General features: G+C 42.6%; 1 protein-coding gene across 3 annotated transcripts in view; it reads left to right on the forward strand.

Annotated features, from left to right (window-relative positions):
* The window catches only part of LOC110979695 (netrin-1-like), an 84,517-nt gene that overhangs the window by 9,323 nt on the left and 51,531 nt on the right, over positions 1-23,663 (forward strand). For all 3 annotated transcript variants that reach the window (XM_022235719.2, XM_022235720.2, XM_022235721.2), the window contains exon 2: positions 17,034-17,222. In XM_022235719.2, coding sequence (XP_022091411.1) covers positions 17,034-17,222 — 189 coding nt within the window. The remainder of the gene's footprint in view (positions 1-17,033; positions 17,223-23,663) is intronic.

Below are 23,663 nucleotides of genomic sequence, written 5' to 3' on the forward strand. Positions count from 1 at the left end.
CTACGCGCAGCTCCATTGTGCAAACACCGTTTTGGGGTGCAGGCATTTTTTTGTTTCTTATTTTCCCCTGTGCGTCAAGATGCCTGTGGGTGTTGACTGATATGCCGAGAGCGAGTGCCAAAAAGCACGGGGACCTTTTTCCAATTTAAAATCAATTTTCGGGCGAAATGACAGCGAGTGGGGTATGCGGCTCAGGTAATTTCCGCTGGGGGGAATGGAGATGGCCTACATCGTTGACAATATACCGAGCATTCCTTTTACGGTGAGTTCAAGTTTTAGACGGGGATAATAGATTTCTGTGCGCTGGATTTTTTTCCTCCATAGGGTCTCTCTCTCTCTCTCTCTCTCTCTCTCTCTCTCTCTCTCTCTCTCTGGGTCCATCTACTTCGAAGTCTTCTTGATTGCAAAATGCCAGCGACGATTCCGTGCACTGACTTTTGACTGACACTGATTCTACATTCAACAACCGATCCAATATTCCTCGGGAGTTTTAATCTGTCTCTCTGTTGGACAACCTGTGGGTGCAGAGTGTCCTCTGCCTAAGCAGGTTTTTTCCCCTTACTTTTTACAATGTATCTTATATATCTGATCGTTCTCCGTTGAATGTCAGTTGGAATCATGACGAGGCTTGCTTGAAAAGTTCGACCGCGGCCAAGTCATTGACATTCTAGAAACCGGGCCAATCCGGACCTCGGGCACGAGGTGGCAAACCATTGAAGACGGTGGCAAGGCAACACACACACAAAAAAGCTCTGGCTGAGCAGTGGCCGTCACGAAACACACCGAACTAGCCCCAGGCACTTTTGTCTTTTTTACCTGGGCGAAGTTCTGGAGCCCGTACTGGCTTTCTGTTTTTTAACCGAATCGCTGTGATCTTAACACCGGTAACATGATTGAAACCGTCCATTGTGTGCGGCTTGTGCCGCCGGGTTGGTGGTCCATGTTGAGGTTTGCAAGGGAAATTAAGGTGGCATTTGGTTAGATTGTGTTCAGATATAATGCACATTGTACATACTGCTCCATGTGTTTTGCAAACAATAAATAAAAACCATGTGGAAAAAAAAAACGGGTGATCGATGTTATTTTAGCCCGCACCGTCATCGAAGGCTGTATGTCTCTAGTTATAGTCGGCGTACGTTTTTTGTTACATCGTACGCTCGTACTGCTCCCTGGGAATTGTTAGCAATAAACCAGACCCTGCCTAAAACAAATACATACTTCAAGTTTAACAAAGTTGAAAAAGCCTTGTACAGACAAAATCTGTCTAGACGAAAACATTTTTAGCCTCATGTCATGGGAATTTGTGATATCATGAAGATTGCAATATGCAATGTAGGCCCTACGTAGTGACTAAGCCATACCGTTCAGGCAAAAAAAAGGCCAAACGTCAGTCCCTCATTCCGGAGTCAAAATGCATCTTAGTTTTATCATTACACATTCGTCTTTGTCATGAAATGGGTAAGTGTCGCGTCACTGCTAGAAACCGTGCTTGATTTTGATCTAGACCCCGTGAATGGTTCTCAATTAGGCTACGCCAATGATCAGGATGATCATAAACGTAAACCACGGAAGGTATTATTTGAGAAAACTGCGTTATTGATGTAGACAAATACTGAACCAAGGGACTGCCGGAAAGCCATGAGCCAATCTTTGTATTAGCAACAGCTGATATTTCTGGCCTGAAAATACGGCACTTATATGGACACCAGTCACCAATCAAAGCCGTCACTATCCTTCACAACCGTTAAATGTGAAATTCATTCTACAAACTTTTTAACTTCCAAAATTTGGGCGACACTTAGCTAACCTCGTTCATACAACTAATATTTTTTTTTATGTGCAAAGTGTTTCCTTCTAAGAAAAAGTATTTGTTAAAGTCAGAACTTTTAAGAAACAGTTTTTATATTTTTTTCATGACAAAGAAATGAAATTACTTCTAATTTAGGAGGAGGCAGTATTTACTAAAGTGACGTTTTTTGTAGCAGGATATCAGGATTTTATATGATGGCTGCCACTGTGTCGTTCATAGTGAGGTGAGTGAGGAAGCTTTATCTCATTGCTGGAAACTATTGACTGCAAATTACTACTCTGTAATAATAATTACAAGAATTTATCCTGATGTTACTTGATCCTCTAAGGTGACTCCTTTGCTTTAATGAGGCCGTTGTGGCTGCCTTTTTAGACAACTTTCCTTCTATCAAGATAGAAATTTGTATGCGCACAGGGGCTGATGCATGTCGGATTGCTTTTGAAACACCTCAAGTCAAACACGGCTGAAGGTTAGTCTTAAAGTTGGCGGGGAGACCCTGTCGACAACGGGGGTACGGTACTCCTTGAATTTCCTTCTGTGAACTCTGCACTGCATTCATTCACGTAATGTGAAATTGTGAAAGTAAGGATCATATCCTGTTCTGTGTTCATCATTTCCTGTACAAGGTTGGATGACATTCATGTTTGAAGTTAATTTTGGAGAGCTTTCCTCCCCTCTCAAAGACAGTAGGATTGTGATTTAGGCCTTTTGTTACATTGCGGACCCCTGCTTTTATGCAATATTATACAGTGTATTTACATCAATTCACAGTTAATCTGTTATTATTGTTAATTACCTGATAGCAATGGATAAATTCTTTTGATCCTCAAAAAGTTTGTATATATCTAGTGGGCTTAAATTCTGGTACCTATTAAATTTGGTGGCATATTAATACTTCATACATTATGCAAGAGCTTGTAGGTCTTGCAGTTTGCAGAAGAGATTGTTATGTGATGATTTATGGGACCCCTCAAGTTTTTGATGACTTGTAGTTTTTTCTTCAAACCATCATAAACTACTAACACTCTGTGTGAAGTACACCAATTCTGCCTTGAGAAACAGGCCGGTGGGCAGTTTTCTCCTTTTTTGTTTTTATATTGTTGCTCCATCTTTTTGATGGATTAGGGGTGGTGTTTTATCAAGAGTGGTGTGCTGAAAGAGAGAGGGCCTTAGCTGTGTTTTGGCAGGCCCCTTGGGGACCTGTAGCCCCTGTGACTGGAATCTGGACAAGATTAAAGTAACAGGGAAGTTCAAAAGTGCTTGGCTCAGGGGTTTTGATGAAAACTGTTTCTTTCCTTGACATGTACATTGTTATAATTTCATCATAGTTCTGTGGATTGGTTAACTTCTGTATTTTGGCTTGAGAAGTCCCTTTTAACATTCATACATGTACCTCACTGTATCTTTTGTACCTCATGACTTAAGCAAGGGCCTTTCCATTTTGAAATTCCTGTGTCATATACTTTTGACATGAGTGTTATCCAGAATTCCTGGTGTCACATGTTCATGAATAGGCAGCCATCATGATGAACTTGAATCTTAGAGAAAACGGTGGTTGTCTTGTGAACTCTTGCAAGTGTTGGTCAAGTAGCGTTTTGGGAAAAAAAGTCCAAGGTTGAGTTCATTTTTGTATTTCCATAGAAGTGACAGCCAAGAATTTAATTACAATTGTAAAGACAAGTTTGATGCTGCATTCCTTTGTAAGTATTAATAAAAATTACGCTCAGTATCAGTACTTGAAATGCAAAATGGAGCAGGTAATGCACATTGAAAAACCATGTGGCATTTTACCTGAACCCCCTGCTCTGGTGCTGACATGGAAAGTCTTTAGTTTGTGATCAGACTTGCTGATTGAGATGTGGGGAGGAAAGTGGGATACAGGTGTCCCTACAGACCTGAGGTAGGAAGCTATAATAGCATTGGTAGTGGTGCTGCTGTGTTAGCCATTTCCCAGAGATCTGGCCAATGTAAAAATGGAAAGCAGTGGTAGACCTTTAAAAATTCCAGAGTTAAGTTGTTGTGGAGTGCAGAAGAGGGAGATTTCCTCTCCAAGAAGAAGGAACAAAAAGACACAGAAGAGAGTGCAGGGACCTGCTAATCCAGCATTTTTCTGATCCGTTGTTTTCTCAGTCCAGCTTAGATGCAAGGCCCGTCGGAGTGCACTTGGGCTTGGTGATGGAAATGGCTCTGAGGCTGTCAGTGACACTGTGTGGGTTTTCTTACAGAGGGGGCCATCTTTGTTGTTTTTGGGGTTGAGGGTGATGTCCGCTTAAAGAGATGATTGTTGTTGGAGAGAGATCTGGTTAAAACGAAATGAATTCGATGAGGAGAAAGAGAAAGAAAGTATGATAAGGAGAAAAGTGACTTTCTCGAGGTTGTGATGCTCAGATGTTTGCCAAGCACACAGGAAAATATACTTTGCAAAACAGGTTACCAGCCAAAGTGTAACACAGTGTACATGTACGTGTACACTGATTGCGACTGGTACTGCACTGATTTTTGCTTAACAGCCATGTAGACTATGCTGTGCAGTGTTTTCTGCATGCAGTAGCAGCGCTGTGAAATTGTTGTTGAATGGCACAAACAGCATTAGTCCCTGCCCTCTGTGCCATGAACATAAATGCTTGAACTTGGACTGTGTGGTGTCTGTGAAATATTGGGCCCAGGAGACGACCAGCTTCAGGGGAGGATTTTGAAGGACCATTCCAGATTTTATGAGTTTTAACATCAGAATTATGTTTCTATCAAGGGTTTAATCGTTCAGGTTTTGTTACTTTTTGCACTTGAAACAAAAACCCAAGACCAGGATTCACATGGGGAAAAAAATTTCTTAGTGAAGATTTTTGGTGAGGGACTTTTAGGAGGAGATATCGATATCTGTCGCATTTTCAGGATATTTAGTTTTTGTTTTGCAGGTGTTCAATTTTAGTTAATGTTCATCTAACAGTGCAAGCCCCAATTATAGGATAAGTAAAAATGAAACGTTTAGTTTCAGAGGTGGGAGGAAAACCCGGACAAATGTTTCAGGGTGGGGACTGAAAACACAACCCAGTCCCCCAGACCGAGGGTAAATCTTTATCCATTGTAGGGTTGAAGCACCCATAATTGTCTTGGGCCAGTCAGTTGAAGACATCTGTGTTCTCTTTCTGTACTGCTCCAACTTCGACACACACCACTTCTCCTCTCAGGGGAAGAACTTTTCCTGCATCCGGCGTTCCTAAAAGTCACTCCAGATATGTCTCTCGCTAAACTTTTGGAGAGAGCGTCTTCATGCAGTGTTCCTGTCATCCATTAGTCTGAACCCAGTTGATACCCCTTGAAGCCCGAGTGTATCCCTTTCACAAGATTCCGATTTCACACCCGTCTCGCGATTAAGGTCAAATTACGCAGGACGTTATGAAAATACGTCTAAAGTTCCGTCGTGTGATTAATAAGAAAATCCGGGCCTGGCAGGCCTAGTATTAATAACTTAATCCAGCAGATGAGTGCTGGGTGTCAGGTGGGGGGGAGGATGTGCGTCCCCAGGGTGGAAAGACAAACAACTTGCAGGATATGCATCAGCGGTACTGCAATCATGCAATCAGATATTGAGCTCGTGTGTAATGCCTTGCCGGTGTATCCCGAGGAGTATCACAGGTCTTTGTGAAGTGTCTTCCCCGAATCTGAAGTTCCCTCTCCCGGTATGCCCGGGAGACTTGCAAGAGGTTTTACATCATCTCAAGTCATCTGGTGAAGCTATGCACATTGATCTTAGATTGATCAAGTTGTCAGTGTTTGGTTAGAAACGATTCAACTGTAAAATGAATTGTTAGGTTACAGCGTTTGGGAGTGTAGTTTGTTATAGCCGATTCAAGGATTTGCTTGTTGATGGTTGTTAGAGATCTAGCGATGCTAGCGCATCTCGGAACTTGGCTTTGTAATTTCCTGGTTGCTGGTTTTGATCGAGCGGAGATTAATTGGCCAAATTGGTGTCTAGACTGTGACGTAATTTTCTGAGTAAATATGCGACTTGCAGTTTCTTCACTGACATCTGTCGTATCAGTTGAATAAAAAAATATCCCACCTTGGTCAAATGCAATTTACACTTGCATTTCAAGGGAACCACGGAGGATCAACCTGTGGATTTTCAGCTTGATCTGTCAACCTTTGGCGAGAATTCGGCCCTTAGGTCAGAAGCACTCTGATTTGAATCGGGCAGTGCACTTGTCTGTGACTTGGAGGTCCGACAGTCCCACTCCCAGGGTGTGTAAGATAGCATCTCTTGGGAGATCTGACTGAGAATGCTGGTTGTTTGCTGTCGAAAGATCTGGGCTTGTGCCTCTTGGGTCTACAGTCAGATTTAATGAGAGGAAGCAGCATTAATGTGTACGTAGGACTTTCTTAAAGACACAGGAATAGATGCATCCACCAATTGGATGTTTAGTGTCATGTACTCTGCTCAGAAATATTAAAATGGCTCAGTTGATCTGTACAGGTACTCGTATGCATGTGTACAAACAATTTTATCAAGAATATCAGGGGCATTTTTTTAATCGTTGTTATGAAAATGTGTGTCTGGGAAAGAAGGATGAAATCATTAGTCATCATTCAAGTGAGTTCACCCAGGAGGGGAACGCGGAGAGAAAAAGAAATTGTCAATTGGCACTTGAGGATCATTGGGACTTGGGAGTGTCTGAATGAGGGGTGCTTGTATTGCCCCCCTGTGTCGCCCATTGTTGTCCATTGTTGCCCACCTACACCATCATCCTTGTGCGCCAAGGAACAGTTGTCAGCAGGGGGACCAGGGAACAATAGCAGCCCGAGTATGGTCGCTTTGTCCGGACAGTTTTTGTTCTCCTGCCCCCCCCCCCTTTTCAGGAGTTAACCCGCAAATGGTGTCCAATCTGTGTCTTTCGTAGCTTTGTCCAGGGTGGGCTTTTGTGTGAGCCGAATTGACAAGCGTTTTCCGTTGACGCCTCCGCTAATTACAAGTACGTGGATTGTGGGAGGATTGATTCTCTCACCTTTCAGGCCAGTCAGTGGTTGTGTTCTGGCCCACATGAAGGAAAAAATGCTTGTATTTATCCCACACCACAAACTGACCAAAGGGGGTTGGGAAAACGATTTTCGGGCACAATGGCACCCCTGCTGCATGGCCCGCAAACACCCCTTGTGGATTAAGTGCTCAGAGACTTACACACTGCCTTGGCCCCCTCCCCGGAGACCAAGAAACTGTCACTCGATTGGATGTGACAACTTAAATCCAAATCCGTAGCACTCTATTTAGCCTCATTTGACGTGTTTATCGCTATTTCCTAAATGCCTTTCCATTCGACAAATGATACATCTCTCAGTTCCTCTGTTGATCACAGATAGCGGTAACCAACAAGTTGGCTACTGCTAAGGACATTCACCCCCCTAATTACTGTAATAGATTTTGACTAGTTAGCATTTCAAACAGCTCAACTTGTTTTTGACAGGGTCCTGTAACTTGTGACTGAAGGCTGACTCTAGTTGCCTTTTTCCCAGACTCAGTCTTGCACTTTGGTGATAAAGGCTAAAAGCCGGCCTAACTACGTACATGTGAATTAAAGCGAATTTTGTATCAGGAAAGATTTGCAGTAAAATGTTGCTCGAGTTGGAATGCAGTCAACTTTTTTGAATTGGCAGCACAAATATTTAATCCGACATCGCAAATTCACGTCTGTGTTCTCTTTCCACACCAATTATATCCACATGGACCTTTAGACTTATCATTAACTTGTATGAATTCAAGCTTGATTGTGTAGAATGTAAGTCTGACTGTAGAATATGAACCTGCATTTGATTTACGGATCTGAATTTCTTGTGGAACTCTCAGGCCTACTAATTAAGCTGGTCATGTTTTTCTGCATCCAGGCACAGGTCCATTTGATTTCCATACTGGTAAATTTTGTGTATTACACATTGGTGGTACATTCTGTTGTTGGGGGGCGGATCCATTGGTGGGGTCACTAGCAGATTGAGGGATGCGTAACCCCTGGGCAGATACAAACCTAAAGAAGTTGGAACATTGAATTAATCAGTCGCTGCCCGCCCCCAAGCAAAGGTTGTCCATCCCCTCCCCCACACAGCTGCACTCTGGTCTCACCCTAGTGGACAAATTTATGTGGAAATGTTTGGTATGCACCTCAAGCGTTAGGTATTCCATGGAATGATGAGCTACTAGTGGAGTATTTATGGCGTCAGTTGCCACTTCTGAAGTCAACGAAATTGAGTACAAGTTGGCTATTGGATACCTCTCGTCCGATTAAGTCAGATAATGATGTGCTTAGAGTAAAAAGTTCACCATGAATAAGCAAACAGATGCCCGGGAATTCTAATTCTGCCTAATTGTCCGTTCGTATTTATTGGCTTTGTGATGCAGTGTTTGCACACAGGAATTCCTTGGAATGACCGATCAGTTTTGATCAAAAGAGAGCGGATGTTGACGGGGCAATAAAAATCGGACAAGACCTCACAGGATTAGAGACAGAAATTCCTTCTTTCGTTGTGGGATCCATAGTACCCCTGCATTGTGTTTCGCTCTCGCAGAGGTGGGCCTTTTCAGAAGAAAGAGGATGCTGCAGTTCCGATTGTCCAATCAGGAGACAAAAGAACCCATCTTCCTGGTTGAACGTAAAAAAAGAGAACCGTAGGCTGATAAGCATTCATGCCCGAGGAATTAGGAATTCGACTGTCTGACCACAAGAACTGCCCATCCTTTCCACAGAATGACATCGGGCTTTGAAGGCTGTGCTCGATTTAGCAACTGAGCACCTTTTCCCATAGCTGCTGTGTTCACTTTCTGCATGAAATCATCCGAAAAATTGACAGTTTCTTCCCCCGTGAGACAGTAGAAAAAGGCAGTAGAAAAAGCTACGTAGAAGGGCTCATCAGACCCTATAGTCCAGGAGACCCCTTAGTCCAAGAGAAGAAGACTTTTGTCTTTCAAGTACCTGCCGGGCCAGTAAGGAAAGCCACTTCAACAAAGTGGTTCTGAACCTTGAAGGGGGCTCAGGAGAGTTCTCCTAGCCACCACTGGAATGTCTGACCCTAATCACCATGGAATGAAAACACTAACGGGCTTAGAATCCATGGGACAGCAGTTGAATCAAGGTGAGGTGGTATTTGCAACAATACCCCCTCCCCTGCACATGGTTTGGGTTAGTACAGCACAGGAGCGTCTGTAACACTTACAGGGTGCACTGAACTAATTCAAGCTCCATTGAAAACAGTGCAAAATCAACCAAGTTCGGAGCCCCATTGTGTGCAACTGAAGTCCCTGAGGCCTCTCAAGCAAAAAGGAATGTGTTGTTTGGTCCTTCAGATTTCATTTGATTTTCAAATTTTAGTAGGTTAACCAATGAATTTTTTAATTATCCACCCGAAACAAACTCGCCTCCAAAAAGTGAACGTTCCCAAGTCTTCTCAGCAGCCATTTTTCAAATAGCATGGCTCCACTGACAATTTTTCAATAACATTTTTGTCTGCTTTGCCCCCAGATGGGATCCCCTGAATCATAGAGCAAGGAACTTGCTCTATGCCTGAATCTATAGAGGTGATCCTGGGCCATACTAACACAATCCCACAATTTCTTGGCCCACACAGACTCCTCTTTTCGAAAGAATCTACAGGGGTACTTTTTAAGCGCCTCGGCCTGGCAGAGAGTTTTTGTTGAATTGGGACTGTGCACCCTTACAGCCAGTTTTCTCTGACACATCGCACTCATTTGAACCCAGCCATTACGTGGCTTAATCATTACATTAACCAAGATGCAATTGTGGAATTTGCACTCAGGTGATGGGATTTCTTTCATGCATCCTGTAATTCATAAAGCCTGCCTTTTGAAAAAATCAGCTCCATGAATGTAAGCAGTGACCAATGATAGACCTTATTTACAGGGAAGCCATTTTTGATACATGTAGTATTCCCTAAACTACATGTATCTTATTTAATGTAATCTGTTAAATGTGGTGGTGCCAGACTATTTTGGGTTCCATGCCTCACATTCATTCTTTTTTAATGTTGCGTATAACATTTTAAATTATAGCATTGTGTAAATCACAAATATTTGAATATTTGTCATTATAAATGAAATTAATTGTAATGAACTTTAATTTTATTGATTTCATTTTTAGGTTTGCTTTCAATTCCATGTGGCTGACCTGTGAATATGTCAGTTGATAAAGATCATAATTGCCACATGATGTAACAAGGAATCGTGACATCAGTAGGTAACTCAAGGGTAGAGGTACTTACTTGCCAAGGTACATGTAATTATCAGGCTTGTTAATTTATGCAGGGACACTAAGCAGAAATAGTTAGCAGTCTGTTTTTCTAAAGGTCCTTATTAACGAAAAGGTTTGCATCTGCTTGTACCTGTAGCTTCCACTCCTCTGCCTCGGCCTAATTTTATCCATCGAGGGCTGTCTGGTCAGAAACATCCCACAGGGTTGCAAGGTATTGGCCATGAAGTAGTGGCTCCCCTCTGATCTCTCATTCACCTTGGAATACCTTCTGTTGCTTTTGCCACGCTTGTGGAGTATGCCCAAGTCAGTTCTGAAGGTTTTGAAATGAGTATCGTTTAGTGACGTGAGTAATGAAGCATCATAATTGGGGGAAAAATAGCCTGTGGACCAATGCCCAGCCGTGGCAGTTCGAAATTGGAAAGCCGTGCACAGGGATTTTTACGCTGTCAATTAAATTAGCCTTCCTGTTTGGCACTGTTTTGAGGTTTTTGCTTAATAAGCAATCATGATAGGCTTGCCCACTCGAATTTCTAAATACATGGAACCCTTATCACTTGTTGCTAAGTGTATTGAATACATAAATGTACATGTACGTGTTTACACCCAAGTTCTACATTTAGTTTTGTGCAGGGACATATGCAATAATTGCTCATGCACCCTTCCTGTGTGTCATACCTAGGCCCTATGTTGACTCTCCTTGATCAAGGACTGTTGTTTGGGTGTATCAGTCACCTTTTAAATTGGGACCCATTCAGTAGCCAGTGAAGCTAATTGAGTTTTCACACCAGAGGCCTGCCTGAGTGGGTGCCAATCAAGACAGTGGGACAGGAGGCCGGTGTAGGCTTGTGTCCAGACAGACCTGGGCTGAATTTCATTGCAGTATGGTGCAGGAGCTCAAGTGGAACGTTAAATTGCCCAGTTCACAGCCCAGCAAGCCCACTCCACAGGTGTGCCTTTTGTGTGGCACTTGTGGTCAGCCCCCCCCCATTCAACCAACCAGGTCTCCCCCTCCCCCAAACCACACAATAACTTAATTGGTTTCAAGATCATGTTGATAATGAATGACCTGTGTGTCAGCCAGATACCTCGCCAGATAATTGGGTGTGAAAAAAGTGGTCAGCTTCTTGCACCCTTGAGGTGAAGGTGATTGGGTGCTAAACAGCCTAACAGTCCTGCTTAACTGTAACACCTAAGACAGGGCACACCTGGATAGAGTCAGTTAGGTTCTTCTCCCCGAATACCAAACAAGCATAGCATACCAAACATTAATCCCAGCAGTAGATCAGGCACATACATGTACATGTACTTCAAGTACAAACTATACAGTCATATCCAATTTACAGTAAGATTGTCCAGCCAGGTGGTCCACCCATGTGGTACACTAATTAGAGAAAAAGTCCTAACCCTAACTGTCCTCAATCTTCCAATTTCAATATAATTTTTCATATACCCCAGGGAGTTAGGGTTATTGATAAGGAAATGGTTTTGTGCATATTTCTCATTCCATATGTGCCATTGTTCTGTTACATCTAAAAGTCACTTCGTGTGATTGGTTCCATACAATTTTAATTTTCCTTGCAAAAACTTCCATACTTCTCCAACAACAGAACCAGGAAAAATAATTTGTAAAATGTTAACACTGAATATAGTACTGTTTTTATTACCTGTGAAGCAAAACTTCATTTTGGAATCAGAGATAGTAAAACAGGCCATTATTAAATCGGTTCACATTAAAAAGGCCACTTTTAATAGCTTGAATAAACACTTTACGTCTGTTACTTGAAACATTTTTACTCGCTATCGTCACATTTGCAGGCTTTGATTTTTGGAATTCCTTGTGTAGCTGTACAAGTTTAAAGTCTCCTGATGCAGTGTAGGAACTGTGTTCTTGAAGGAGCAAGGTAATTTCTCCTTTGCAAAGGGCACTCGCTTTAGAAAAATCAACTTGTCCACGGGAACATTTCATTGGGCATCAAGGCAAAGATCAGGAACATCAAGGCATTAAAGCCCTTTGCAATTTAAACTTGAATGAAATCTGGTACACGGAATTCTTTAAATTCACATGAATATAAACATTTGAATTCTCCATACTAAAGACGCTGTTGCTATACCTTGGCCGTTTTCCAATACTCAACTTCGTCTCTGTCTCGGGCTTCGTTCCCAAAACCAGTCCCCAATTGTGGGCCTGAAGCGTTTAAATTAAATTGGATTACTGTAATTTTTGGCTCTCATGCATCTTGTTTGATGTTTTGTGGCACTATTAGACTTATTACTGTGCTTACAGCTTCAAAGGCAGCTAGTCAAAAAACAGTTGAAGCCTGAGACGAAGCCGAAGTTGAGTATCGGAAAACGGTCCTCGTGATTTGGGGCAAGCTTTTGCTTGGTTACATAAAATGCTCATTGCACTAATACACTGTTTTCAACGGATAAGGAGGTCACAAAGGATTCCACAGATGCTGGTCGCTATGCAAAAGCTTGCCTTGAATCATGAGGTATAGCAACAGTGTATTTAGTCTGGGGAGTTCGAATTGTTTTGCTCAGTGTACCAGATTTCGTTCAAATTTTAAATCGCAAACAGCTTATTGCCTCCAATACTTCCATGAAACTCCTGCCCTGCTTAGAGTTAAATTTCCTTTCACTAATAAAAATGTCAATGACATAAAAACATGAAACATTATCCCAGGGTTATCCAGGTTTCAGATAACATAAAAAAAGTGCCTGCACATTGGATCGGGTAATGTTACCCTATCACGCCCTCAGAGAAAACACTGATCGGATGACATCAAATATTGATGTTGTCAGCTTATGCGCCCGACTTGCAGCTGACTGACACTTTTGGGTGGATTTTCCCTTGTAATGTCTTCATATGCTGGCTCCTGGATACAATTTGTCACTGTTGGCTCATGTTTAGCAGTCTTTGCCTAGTGCCACCATGATAGCCACATCTTGAGCAGACCACACAGTCAGGGGTTATGCTACTGTAATGTGCATCCCATATGTGAGGGATTTACATTGTGATAGCACCCACGTTGTTATTGAACTTGTAAATATATCTAGTTGTGCAGGCCTGTGAAAATTAATTCCTCAGTAGCTGATGCCAAGACACACATTTTTTTATAACAATGTTAAGGTAATTCCCTTACATCCTGTTAGCCGAAACAGCCAGTGCACCTGAGGATATTTGTTTTGTCATGTCTTTTTTCCCGATATATCCCATCCTCTTCCCCCATCCCCCATTTGGTGTAGATGTAAGTTGGGAAGGGACGTTGAATGAAGGTTTTTCCAAAGCCCCAATCAAGAACATATCCAGAACCAATGGGGGGGGGGTTTGGAATTGGAACTCGGTAGCCTTCTTTCATTATTGTTCCTAATACTCGTGTTTCTTGCTCCTTTGCGGGAGCCATGACCCCTCCCCATTGCAATCTGCCCCTTGGATTTTGGCTTCATCATTTTGAAAGAACATACAAGAAACCCTACAATTTTAAGTAGAAGATAAATGGCATTGGAGAAGAGAATTCATCCGATGCAGGCATGATGTACCTAGAATTTGCCAAGACGCAAACTTCGATACATCCACCAGAGTGTTTGTACAGAAGCAGGTTTGCGGTGTGCGTATGAAGAGGAACAGTGGCCTCCATTACCCACTGAGTGGACTTCACACCAAACACTCAAATACCGCACCTGCCAATTATTGGCTGCAGTATTGAGTCCCACATCATGCCCTCCTTTGATGCACCCTCAACCCCGGTCACAATACGATGGGGGGGGGGAGGAAAGGAACATCGTTTCATAAATCCTCTTCTTTTTTTCCCCCGAAACACCTGAGCGGCCGATTGTTTTCCCACCGCATCGGCAATGGCAAATACCTTCCTCCCATCCCGTTGTTTGCCGAGAGATGCGAGTTTGAAGAGGGGAGGCAACTTTCTCCCAGATCTATACCTCTCCCAGAAACTTCCCAGGAATTCGCGGGGCCCTACACTTGAGTGGCTTGACAAAGAACGCAGGCCATCACATCCACAAACTGTTTGCGGAGCCATCTGCCGAAGTGGTCCGCACCACCTGCAAGATAAAGGAGGCACCCGCTCGCATCAATAAGTACCCCCTTCAAACTGGTCTGGAGAACAAATTACATAAGACCATCCCCCCCTCGACCACCCACTGACACGTACTCAATTAAATTAAGTCCAAACAACAGTAGTGGCCCATGAATACAGTGGACCCACTTCCAAGTTCTGAAAAGTTGCCCCGTCATGAATTTTCCATGAAGCTGAATCACAGTGTGACTCATGAATGAGACAACCATTACCAGTAGTTTGCCAAGTTGTAAATATGCATCCATAGTGACCTTTAATTGGGGATTTTTGTTGGGCTGCGACTGAAGTATATCTTGGGTAGGTGTAGATCTTCATTTCTCATTCTCGTAATGCTTTTTTTAAAGAAAATTGTATTTGCCTTCAGTTTTGAAAATAAAGTTATTTAGTTTATTAAGTTTATTATTTAATAAACTGAATAGATAAAAATGCTTTTAAAAAAAGCTACATGTATCTTTTCGGTCTCAAGATCTGCTGGGTTTGAATCTTAGTTCAAAGAAAGGATTAAGAAAAAAACAAGTGAGTACATAGACTTCTGAAAGAAAACATGTTGACTGCAACCGTGAAGATGCAACCTCTTAAAATCCCCCATTATGCAGCACTTAAATAGAGTGACATGCTGCTGCTGCCCGTCATTTGCACTTATCACGTGTCCTTTAGTGACCCTCAGACATCTATGCAAAAACCAAAGTTTGAAGAGAGATCTCCAAAACAGCACCCCTAAAAAGGACTTGCATATGAAAATATGCCCCCAAACTCTGTCAAAACATGGCAACACCCATCTAGGAGCACAAACTCAACCTTGTGAGACCCCTAGATGCCATGGAAAGTGTCAGGGAACTTTTTTCATTCTCGGGAATGAAACGGCAGCCTCCCTCCGTCTAAATCCCATCTCCCTTCAATAGGGGAGAAATGAAGATACCTCAAGGCGACGGTAACTTGACTCTCCTGCCGCCTAATCCCCTCCCGGCCCTGCTGCCACCGCTAAAAAGTGCAGCGGAGTTGGTTTCCTTTTTCGGCCCGCCTCAGACATTGTTACAGTCTGAAACACTTTTTTTTTTTTCGGAATTATGCTGGACCACAAAGAAGCACAAGGGCTCCCTTTTATGAATGCAGTTGAAAGGCTTGTCGTATTGAGATTGCCCGGTTTTATTGTTGTCTTATCCCCATGCTTGAGAGACATTTGGCCGGCTCTCAAGCTCTGAGGGAACTCTCTCTGCAAGTTTATTCCCAGGAGTGCATTTGAATTCCTGCTCCTTCATCCACCAACTGCCCATCTCTTGCAATGCCGTCCCATCCGGATTAGTGGCACTCAGCGCAAACAAGGCTGACGCATAAGAGAATAAAAGTGTCATAATCCTTTACTAATCGGGGGGCTTTGCCATCATGAAAATCCTTTTAAAAAAAGTGCTGGATTTTGGGAGTAAGCTGATTTCATCTCGTTGCACACATCAAAATCATGGGATGCTTGAGAGGGTAGTGCCCCTCAACTGTTTCAAGACGTTGTGTTGCACAATTTAAATGTTTGCCCTTTACTTTTTTGCTCGTAGTTTTGTTTGGGGAAAAAAAATCCAATTTTGTTTGGAAAAGGTACAATGCATCAAGTGTGTGAAGCTACCTGCCTTTTATAAAAACTTTGTTTCTTTTTAGCATACCGTCAAAATAGCACATCTGTGTTTCGGTCTTGAGTTTTCAGGCACTCTGAAGTTTACACTGTAATGCTGGACAAGTTTTTGCCCATTGTTAGGTGGCAGGTGAATTGTTTATAACTGTTGTGCGAAAAGATCAAAGCGCTGTGTAAAAACGGTGGTAGTACAAATAACATTGTCAACAACTGTTAGGTACAATGAGACAAGTTTGCTCATATTCTAGGAGAGAACCAACGCCATTGGGTAAATTTCTTTGCCCAACTATTATGCCATTTACCTGGTACCCAACCTTGGGCAAAAATTACCCAGCAATTTTACAGAGCAAGGTGGTGTGCCAAGGGTGCGCTGACTAAGTACTTCGAGAAATATAAGATTGCTGTAAAACTGGCCTTATTACTTATTTTGTCAGATACAAGTCGCATATTTTGTAGACTCGTAAAGTACAAATAAACATGTAGGCCTACTTTGAAAGGTCTAAAATACAGCCCTAGGAGTGCCTTTTATGAGTACCATTGGTCTGCCATTTTATAAGAAAGAGTGACTCACCTCTTCCTGGACAGAATTCACATTGAGCCCTTTCTCTTTCTGAGAATATCATACGGTGATGATTTCCCGTTCCCATTACAGCTCACCACAAGCCGCAGCCAGTCATGTCTTTTCACGCCCCTGGCCCAGTTGGACAAATCAAACATTGCATGAATTCATTTGTTCCAATAAAAATTGCCAGCGTGTGATTTTTATTTCAGTAACTGCATTGCTGTCAGTTTTGCCAAAAATAAACTTGATGTCCTCACAGGTCCTTTTTAAAGAGGTTTTTGAAAAAGGTGAATGCACTTAAAAACCTCTATTAAGCCCTTTGTCTGTTGTGAAATCTTATGTCATTCATAAAGTTCTAAAAACGAATGACTGACTTCATATGCTACACCTTTTCTCCTCAAGTGTATGAAGAATTTTGTTGAAATCGGGGACTGTTCAGGTTAAGGCTCTGGATCTAGTCTCAGGAGAATAGCTGTGCTGTATGGTAACTAAATGTGCACAAGTCAATTTTAAGCTGAATGTGCACAAACAATTTTCGAACGAATGTGCACAAATCAATTTTCGACTGAATATGCCCAAATCAATTCAGCAGAATGTGCACAAGCCCGTAGTACATTTACCTTCATAGAGGGATAAATGCACCTGAGCATGTACCGGTGCTAAAATATTCACCTTTTTTTCCCACCCGTCTCTTTAGCCTGCAACTGCAACCTCCACGCTCGGAAGTGTCGCTTCAACATGGAGCTGTACAAGCTGTCCGGGCGCAAGAGCGGCGGGGTGTGCCTGAACTGCCGACACAACACGGCGGGCCGCTACTGCCACTACTGCAAGGAAGGTTTCTACCGGGACGAAGCCAAGCCCATCACGCATCGCAAGGCCTGCAAAGGTAAGATATCGTCAAGCCAAATAATAATTTGCTTTTCCTACGTAATTAAGAAACCTCCTGTGTCTACTAATCGGACACAGTGCGGCTTTGGTGTTGTGCCGTTTCAATTCAGTTCCTTTGACTTGAGATCAGGGATTTCCCACCCTCTGAAATACATGTATAACTTTCAATTCACATAAGATGTGCCATGTCATCCTGAATTGTTTCCTATGAATTCCATGCTCATTGTTCCCAAGGATGCTTGGTGACCCTTGTAAGTCACAGTTTTTGTAAATTATGAGGCTGTGGGTAAGAATCTATAAGCCCCCTCCCCCCAGGTAAACTCTCAAATGCATCATTGATCCCTTCCAGCATTTGAACCTGCATCAAAAGGTAATGCCAGCACAAACCTTTCAAGAAAACCCACAAAGCAGAAAATGAAGTCCTGGTTTGTAGCCTGCTGTTAAAATTTTTTTTTAGTGTACACAAATTTAATGACAGGTGTTGTAAAAACAACTCTGAAACACTCCAGTGTGTAAAAACTTGTGGTTAAACAAGTTCACTCAGGTGTAAAATGCCCTTGCAGTATCAAGGATTGACCAGCGCTGACAGCTGCAGACAGTGGCCCCAACCTGTACATTTGACATCCCCAAAACCCAAATTTCGCAACTCTGGGATAATCCAGGCCAACCCCCCCAACTGGGTCTGTTTTGCGGGAGGGTGTGTACCTTGCTTGGCCCGCGACAGTTCCATCCCAGCAGGTTGGCGCACACAAGAGGCACACCAGCAAAAGTCGATCCTGACCTTGAACTTGCCGATGTAATTCCTTTTTTCAATCCCTCCTTTTTGGAAACAATTTTAGTGTGGCGATATCGGAAATCGCTCCTGTGACTTTTTTGTGAGGTAGTTGGGTGTCCCTGTCACACCAGCTTTGAGGGATTGAAATTAAACAGAATGTCAGTTTCTGTTTGAGTTGTTTGTCTCAGGCAAACGATGAATACATTCAAGACCAAATCCCCAGCCTTTTCCTGATTTAGTTCTTGTAACTCATTTAGCAGTTGTATTTGGTCCAAAAATTGGGCCACTGACCTAGTTTGTGTCATGATTGAACATGGGCCAAAGAGTTGGGGGGAAGCTCCATCGACTGTCACTAACTTAGCGACGGTCGGTAATGACAGATGACTGCAAATGTCTCTAGTTCTTCTGTTTATCTCCCTGCGGTTGATGTAATTTTTTTTTCCACTCTAAAACATCTGATAATGTTTCCCTACTTGTCAGAACATTTATGAGATTGTCACCCTGTATTAATGAATCCCACATTTGAGTCTGACACGCTTCCAAAAAAGAGGAACCGTGCTATTTTTATTTGTATATTGAAGTTAACAACATGAACATGTTGTAAACACTCGATCACGTCAGTCTAATCCCAGTTTGTCAAGGTCAGTCTAAACCAAAGGAAACTTTTATTACATTGCTTGTGGGAAAAAAAAGTTACTGTGATTTTTAGGCGCCAGAATGCGTGTATATCACAGGGGCTGGCATTAATCCGACTTCCATGAGGTGGCATTTGAAACAGGTTTGCAGAATCCATCCGTATGAATAACACCCCAAGGGAGGAAACTCATAAGCCATCAGCTGTCAGGAACATTGCATCACAACTGATAAATAAATCCCTCCAGGGAATCCACACAAAAAAGTATTTCTTTTGGAAAAACATGTCCTAGAAGTTGTATTGACATGATGGTGTGACATCATCGTTCCAACGTCTTCATAGACTCTCTAAGACTTAGGCCTGATTAAAATAAATTACAGGTTGAGCCTCAATGATTATTAGAACCCTAACCCTCATCAATCTTCCAAGTGGTTTTTTTTTGTTTTTTGGGGGGAGGATTTTGGAGGTTTCAGGCTGTATACGGCAAACACACATGTGGTAGATTGTGAAGAAATCATGGAATATTTTGGAAAACTGAGGTGGTATCCATTTTCGACCGGGAGGCAATCAGAGGCTTGCGAAGGATACTGAGGGTGCATCCTCGCAAAGTGGACCTACATGTTGCTCTTAGAGGGTTTTACATGCCTTTGAAAGGAAGGGAAATAGACTAGACACCCCCCACCAAAAAATCGCCTTTCATCATTTAAAAAGGCTCTCTTTCGGGGAGGGGGGTTGGAGATGGCATTTGTGGGTTGCCCCATGGCATGATGGATTTCAGGTGCTGTGTGCATGGAGGAGCTAGACTGAACTTTTCAAATTTAACTTCTTGTTTTGAGAAGGAAATAGTACAGTAGCTGCTGACCGCTTGAATTAGCACCAAACGCAGGAGAAACATGTTGGTACCCAGCACCATCTTGTTATCATTTCCTACACTCAGTTAGTGCACTTTGAAAGAGAGCTAAGCCATGTCACTCAGTTTTCACAAACAAGGAGGCACCGCAGGAACTAATTAACTGGCAGTACTCCAGAAAAGCCAAATGAGAATAAACCCAAGACATGTGTACATGGTTTCCCCAAACATTTTTAGTCAGGGATTTGACACGCGAGTTGTTACAAGAGAAATGTATTTGGAGCTGATTTTGAAATGTGATTCCAGAGAGAATGCACTTAACTTCTTGATGCTGAATCTTGTAATTGATGTGTGCAATGATATTAGGGTAATTCCAGGAGTTAGGGGTCCTTTTTTTTTTCGTGTCCCTGTCACATCTGACATATGATTTTGTAAGTTCGGATTACATTTTCTAATTTCCAAGAGTGGTGAATTAATGCAAATTACCTGCCAAACAAATAGTAATAATTTGAAATCAATTCCGGTGATATTTCCATGTCAAATAACAAAGGTCAGATGTAACAGGGGCACAAAAATGCCACACTTTGTGACCCCTAATTTCTGGAATTACCCTAATGTCATTGCACACGTCAATCACAGGATTCAGCGTCAAAAAGTGAAAAGAGAAATGTCTACTTTCCCAGTGGCATCGGAACGATTTCCATAGAGGGAGGGGCAATTAGTGAGACTGTCGGGTATCAACAATCAGTAGACTGACCCATTAGGCCCTCCCCATTTAAAACACCTACCAAAAGTGGGCAGGAACTATCCACCCCTCCCCCTCTCTTCCGCCATCAGGGGAAGAGTTCAAGGAAAAGTCCCCTTTTTTCTCCCTTACATGTATGTAATTCTTTCTGGATGTCTTCTTGGATCACAAATTCATCAAACAGACTAGAAGTGTAAAATCTCTCGTGGGTAATCTCTATCCAGATGCCCAATAGTTGAATGAAAAGTGCTGAAAATCCACTCATTGCTTCTTGGGTAAAATGCCTGTTAGTTGTGGGACATTCGATGTATGAAATCGTGCACAGTAAGCCCAATCTGCTCCGAGCGGAACAAAAGAGGCTGTGTTTTTTTTTTTTAATTGGTACTCACCACATAGGCGTGCCTTAAGGCGTGCAAGTATATGCGCGTTTGACGCGGAGCACGCTGAGTACGCGTAACTAATTTATGTCAGCGTGTATTGTCTGCGTACATACAGAACACGTGCAAGAACCCGCTTGCATTCGCTGGTCGGGGGTGTACTTCAGCTCGGGGTAGATAATAGGATGAGTGGGATTAGCCTAACTGGACAAAAAAATTTCAGGTATTGCTATTAAAGATGGTATGGCAAATCGGCACAGGTTTCCTATATTCTGCGTGCACTTCATCTTCAGGGATCCGTGCATGTTGGCAAGCATAGTCCCTGTTTGCAGAAAGAGCATAGATTGCGTACAGCCTACTTGTAAGCGTGCTACCTATCCTGTTAATACTTCAGTAGGTGTGTCAACCTCTGAATGAGCAAAACAATCTTCCATTGGCTGAAATTTGACACCTGAACTTGCCAGATTCATATAGCTGTGTGGATTTCCCGTGTGTCTGAAACACCAGAGCCCGAAGGAGCCCAAAGATATGAGATATCGCTGCCTGTGGGTTGGGAGCAGTTGTATTGCCCAAACAGTCTGACCTCCTAGACTACAGGACCTTAGCTGTGCCTTAGCTGTAATATAGCAAGCCCTTCTTTGAAGAGGCCGCACATGGCTGCCTCTGGGGTTTGCCTGCCTGAGAAATTACCCCAGGAAAGCCTCGAGAGGCCCCATATTTACCCTTCCAGGTCCTTGGGCAAAGACAGATGACGGAGATCACACAAGATGCGAATGTCATCACACCTCGGAGATGAGCGAAAGGGGGATTAGGGTTTGAAATTTTGTTTGAGAGAGAGCTAGATCGGAGTCCTCCATCATTTTTTCCCATTACCGGATTGGCAGCCTTTCAGCACCTTGGATCCGCATGTGCAGCATGAACCATATTCTAAAGGCAAAAATTTCATTTCAAGACATTGAGTCCCGTCTTCAGAAGCAAAGTCGGGGAATCAAGGGGTCCCGACCCGCCCTGCTGTTAAAGCAAGCACACATTAGGCTCAAATGTCTGAAAGAAATTGCAATCTAGTCAGGTTGCTGCTCATCAAAAACAGTGTCATGTTAACATTCTAAACCAGAAACCAGTAGTTGCTACTTTACATTGGCAGATTCAAGGGGTATGATATATGTCCCCCAGCAATTTTTTAATACCTGTTTTTATGGCACAGAATGCAATTTTACGAGACAGTGTCATTTATATCCCCACCAAGGCGTGTAAAGAACCCTAGAATTGAGTCTCACCCTTGAGAAATGTTGTGCAAGGTTACATCAAGAAACCCCCAATTTTTGCCCCCCCTACAAAAAAATACTCCTCCCTCCCTCCAAACCCCCGACGACTCTGGATTCATCCTTGACTTCTTTGGTGAAGAAGAATCCATTCCCCCTTGGCAAAAGTCCTGAGCCTGGCAGGTGTCAGTTCAGAGATTCAATGTTTAGGTATAGTTGGGAAATTTGTTGATGCTATTCTTACTCAACTTCTAATGCAGTCATAATTATACAAGCGCCGTCACATTTTTGTTTTGCTGTTTCCCTTTGAAAAAATTAGCAGGAAATTTTCATCTTCCCTTCCTCATGGAACAAATTATACTTCATACCACTCAAAACATCTACAGTTTAAGGTCAGAAGATGATGGATCTTTCCATCTCGTGGGATTCTTAATAGCTCTGCCCTTTCCTTCCTAAATATAATAACTATAATGATGAGGAAGGCCAGTTTAGATGTGATAAGGCTAACTTTTAGAATATCCTCAGATCCATTGACCGCCAGCCAAATCATATTATCTAATCTACATGTATAGCTCTTACAATTTTAGAAATTCACCATCATTTTTTGAACCAGATCATTTGGACAATTTCCTCTCCAATTCTCCAAAAAAAAAGCTGCGAGTGAGTTTTGAGCACTTTTTTAGTGAATCATTTCTGAAAACAAATGCCATTCACTCCAAGAAGAATTAATACCCCCACAGAACTGAGGACGAACTCCTGAAGTTTTTTAATTGTTTGGTTTTCACTCCCGCACAGCCTAATCGGTTTGGTTCCACTTCCACGCGGCATTCCAAAGATGGCTCGGTGTATTTGCACTTCTGCGACAATTGTTTGCACAGCAAACATATGAATTTCATGGTCGGGGGAGTTTCACAGGTTCCCTGGTTTGCTGGAACAGATGCTTCGTAGCTACATGTACTTGGCAGTCTGACTTTGGTTGACTCAGGCAGGGATTTTTCCGAGGTTCGTTGTCCCTGCGGGGGGGGCCCGACCGGTGCCAATCGGGGTACCACCCTCCAAGCACTGATGTTGAAATTGCCAGAAAGGGGCGTGAAACCTAAACAGATCTCATGGGGCGGGAATCACAAGGGGGCGTCGGTTCCACCAAAATTGCAAACAGAATGAGGCTTAAACAGTGGCTACTTAATGGTAAGAAGCAGTCTCTCTAAAACAAATCTTGCACTGTTTTCTGGTTAGTTTTTGTTTCCGGCGCACAATTCCAAGGCGAAACAAAAATGTGGGTAGAAAGTCATCCAGGTAATGTACTCTTACACATTTCTCTGTTAAACAAAACAAGCCACGTATCTCTAACTATGAACTTCCAACAAATGCTTTTTTTCTTAACAAACAAATCAAACACTGATGCCATTTTTTGGAGCTTTCAAATTTAAATTATATTTGAGACAGTGTGAACGTTAAACAAGGCCCCATGTGGTTAACTGTGCAGCATCAAAGGATCGGCAAGCACACACACACAAAATACAAGTTTGAGAGTTGATCAAGTTGAACATACAGCAGTTTGGGTTCCTGTTATGTGGTCAAGTTGTTTTCAATAATGCGATGTTTCCATTTGTTGAAACCTGCGTGGTACCATGTAGGGATTAGTCAAACAAAACGAAGTAGCCAGTTGACAAATTTGAAAAAAAGGAAACCAGAATAACAATCTTTTGACGATCGGATATTATGACTAGTGTGCATGTGTATACAAAGTGGTCTGGGCCACAGTCTGTGCTCAGTGAGTAGGGGGAAATTTGAAC

This window comes from Acanthaster planci, linkage group LG07 (assembly GCF_054643075.1).
Source record: "Acanthaster planci isolate LZ-2023a linkage group LG07, COTS_SCS, whole genome shotgun sequence".
Classification (NCBI taxonomy): Eukaryota; Metazoa; Echinodermata; class Asteroidea; order Valvatida; family Acanthasteridae; genus Acanthaster; species Acanthaster planci.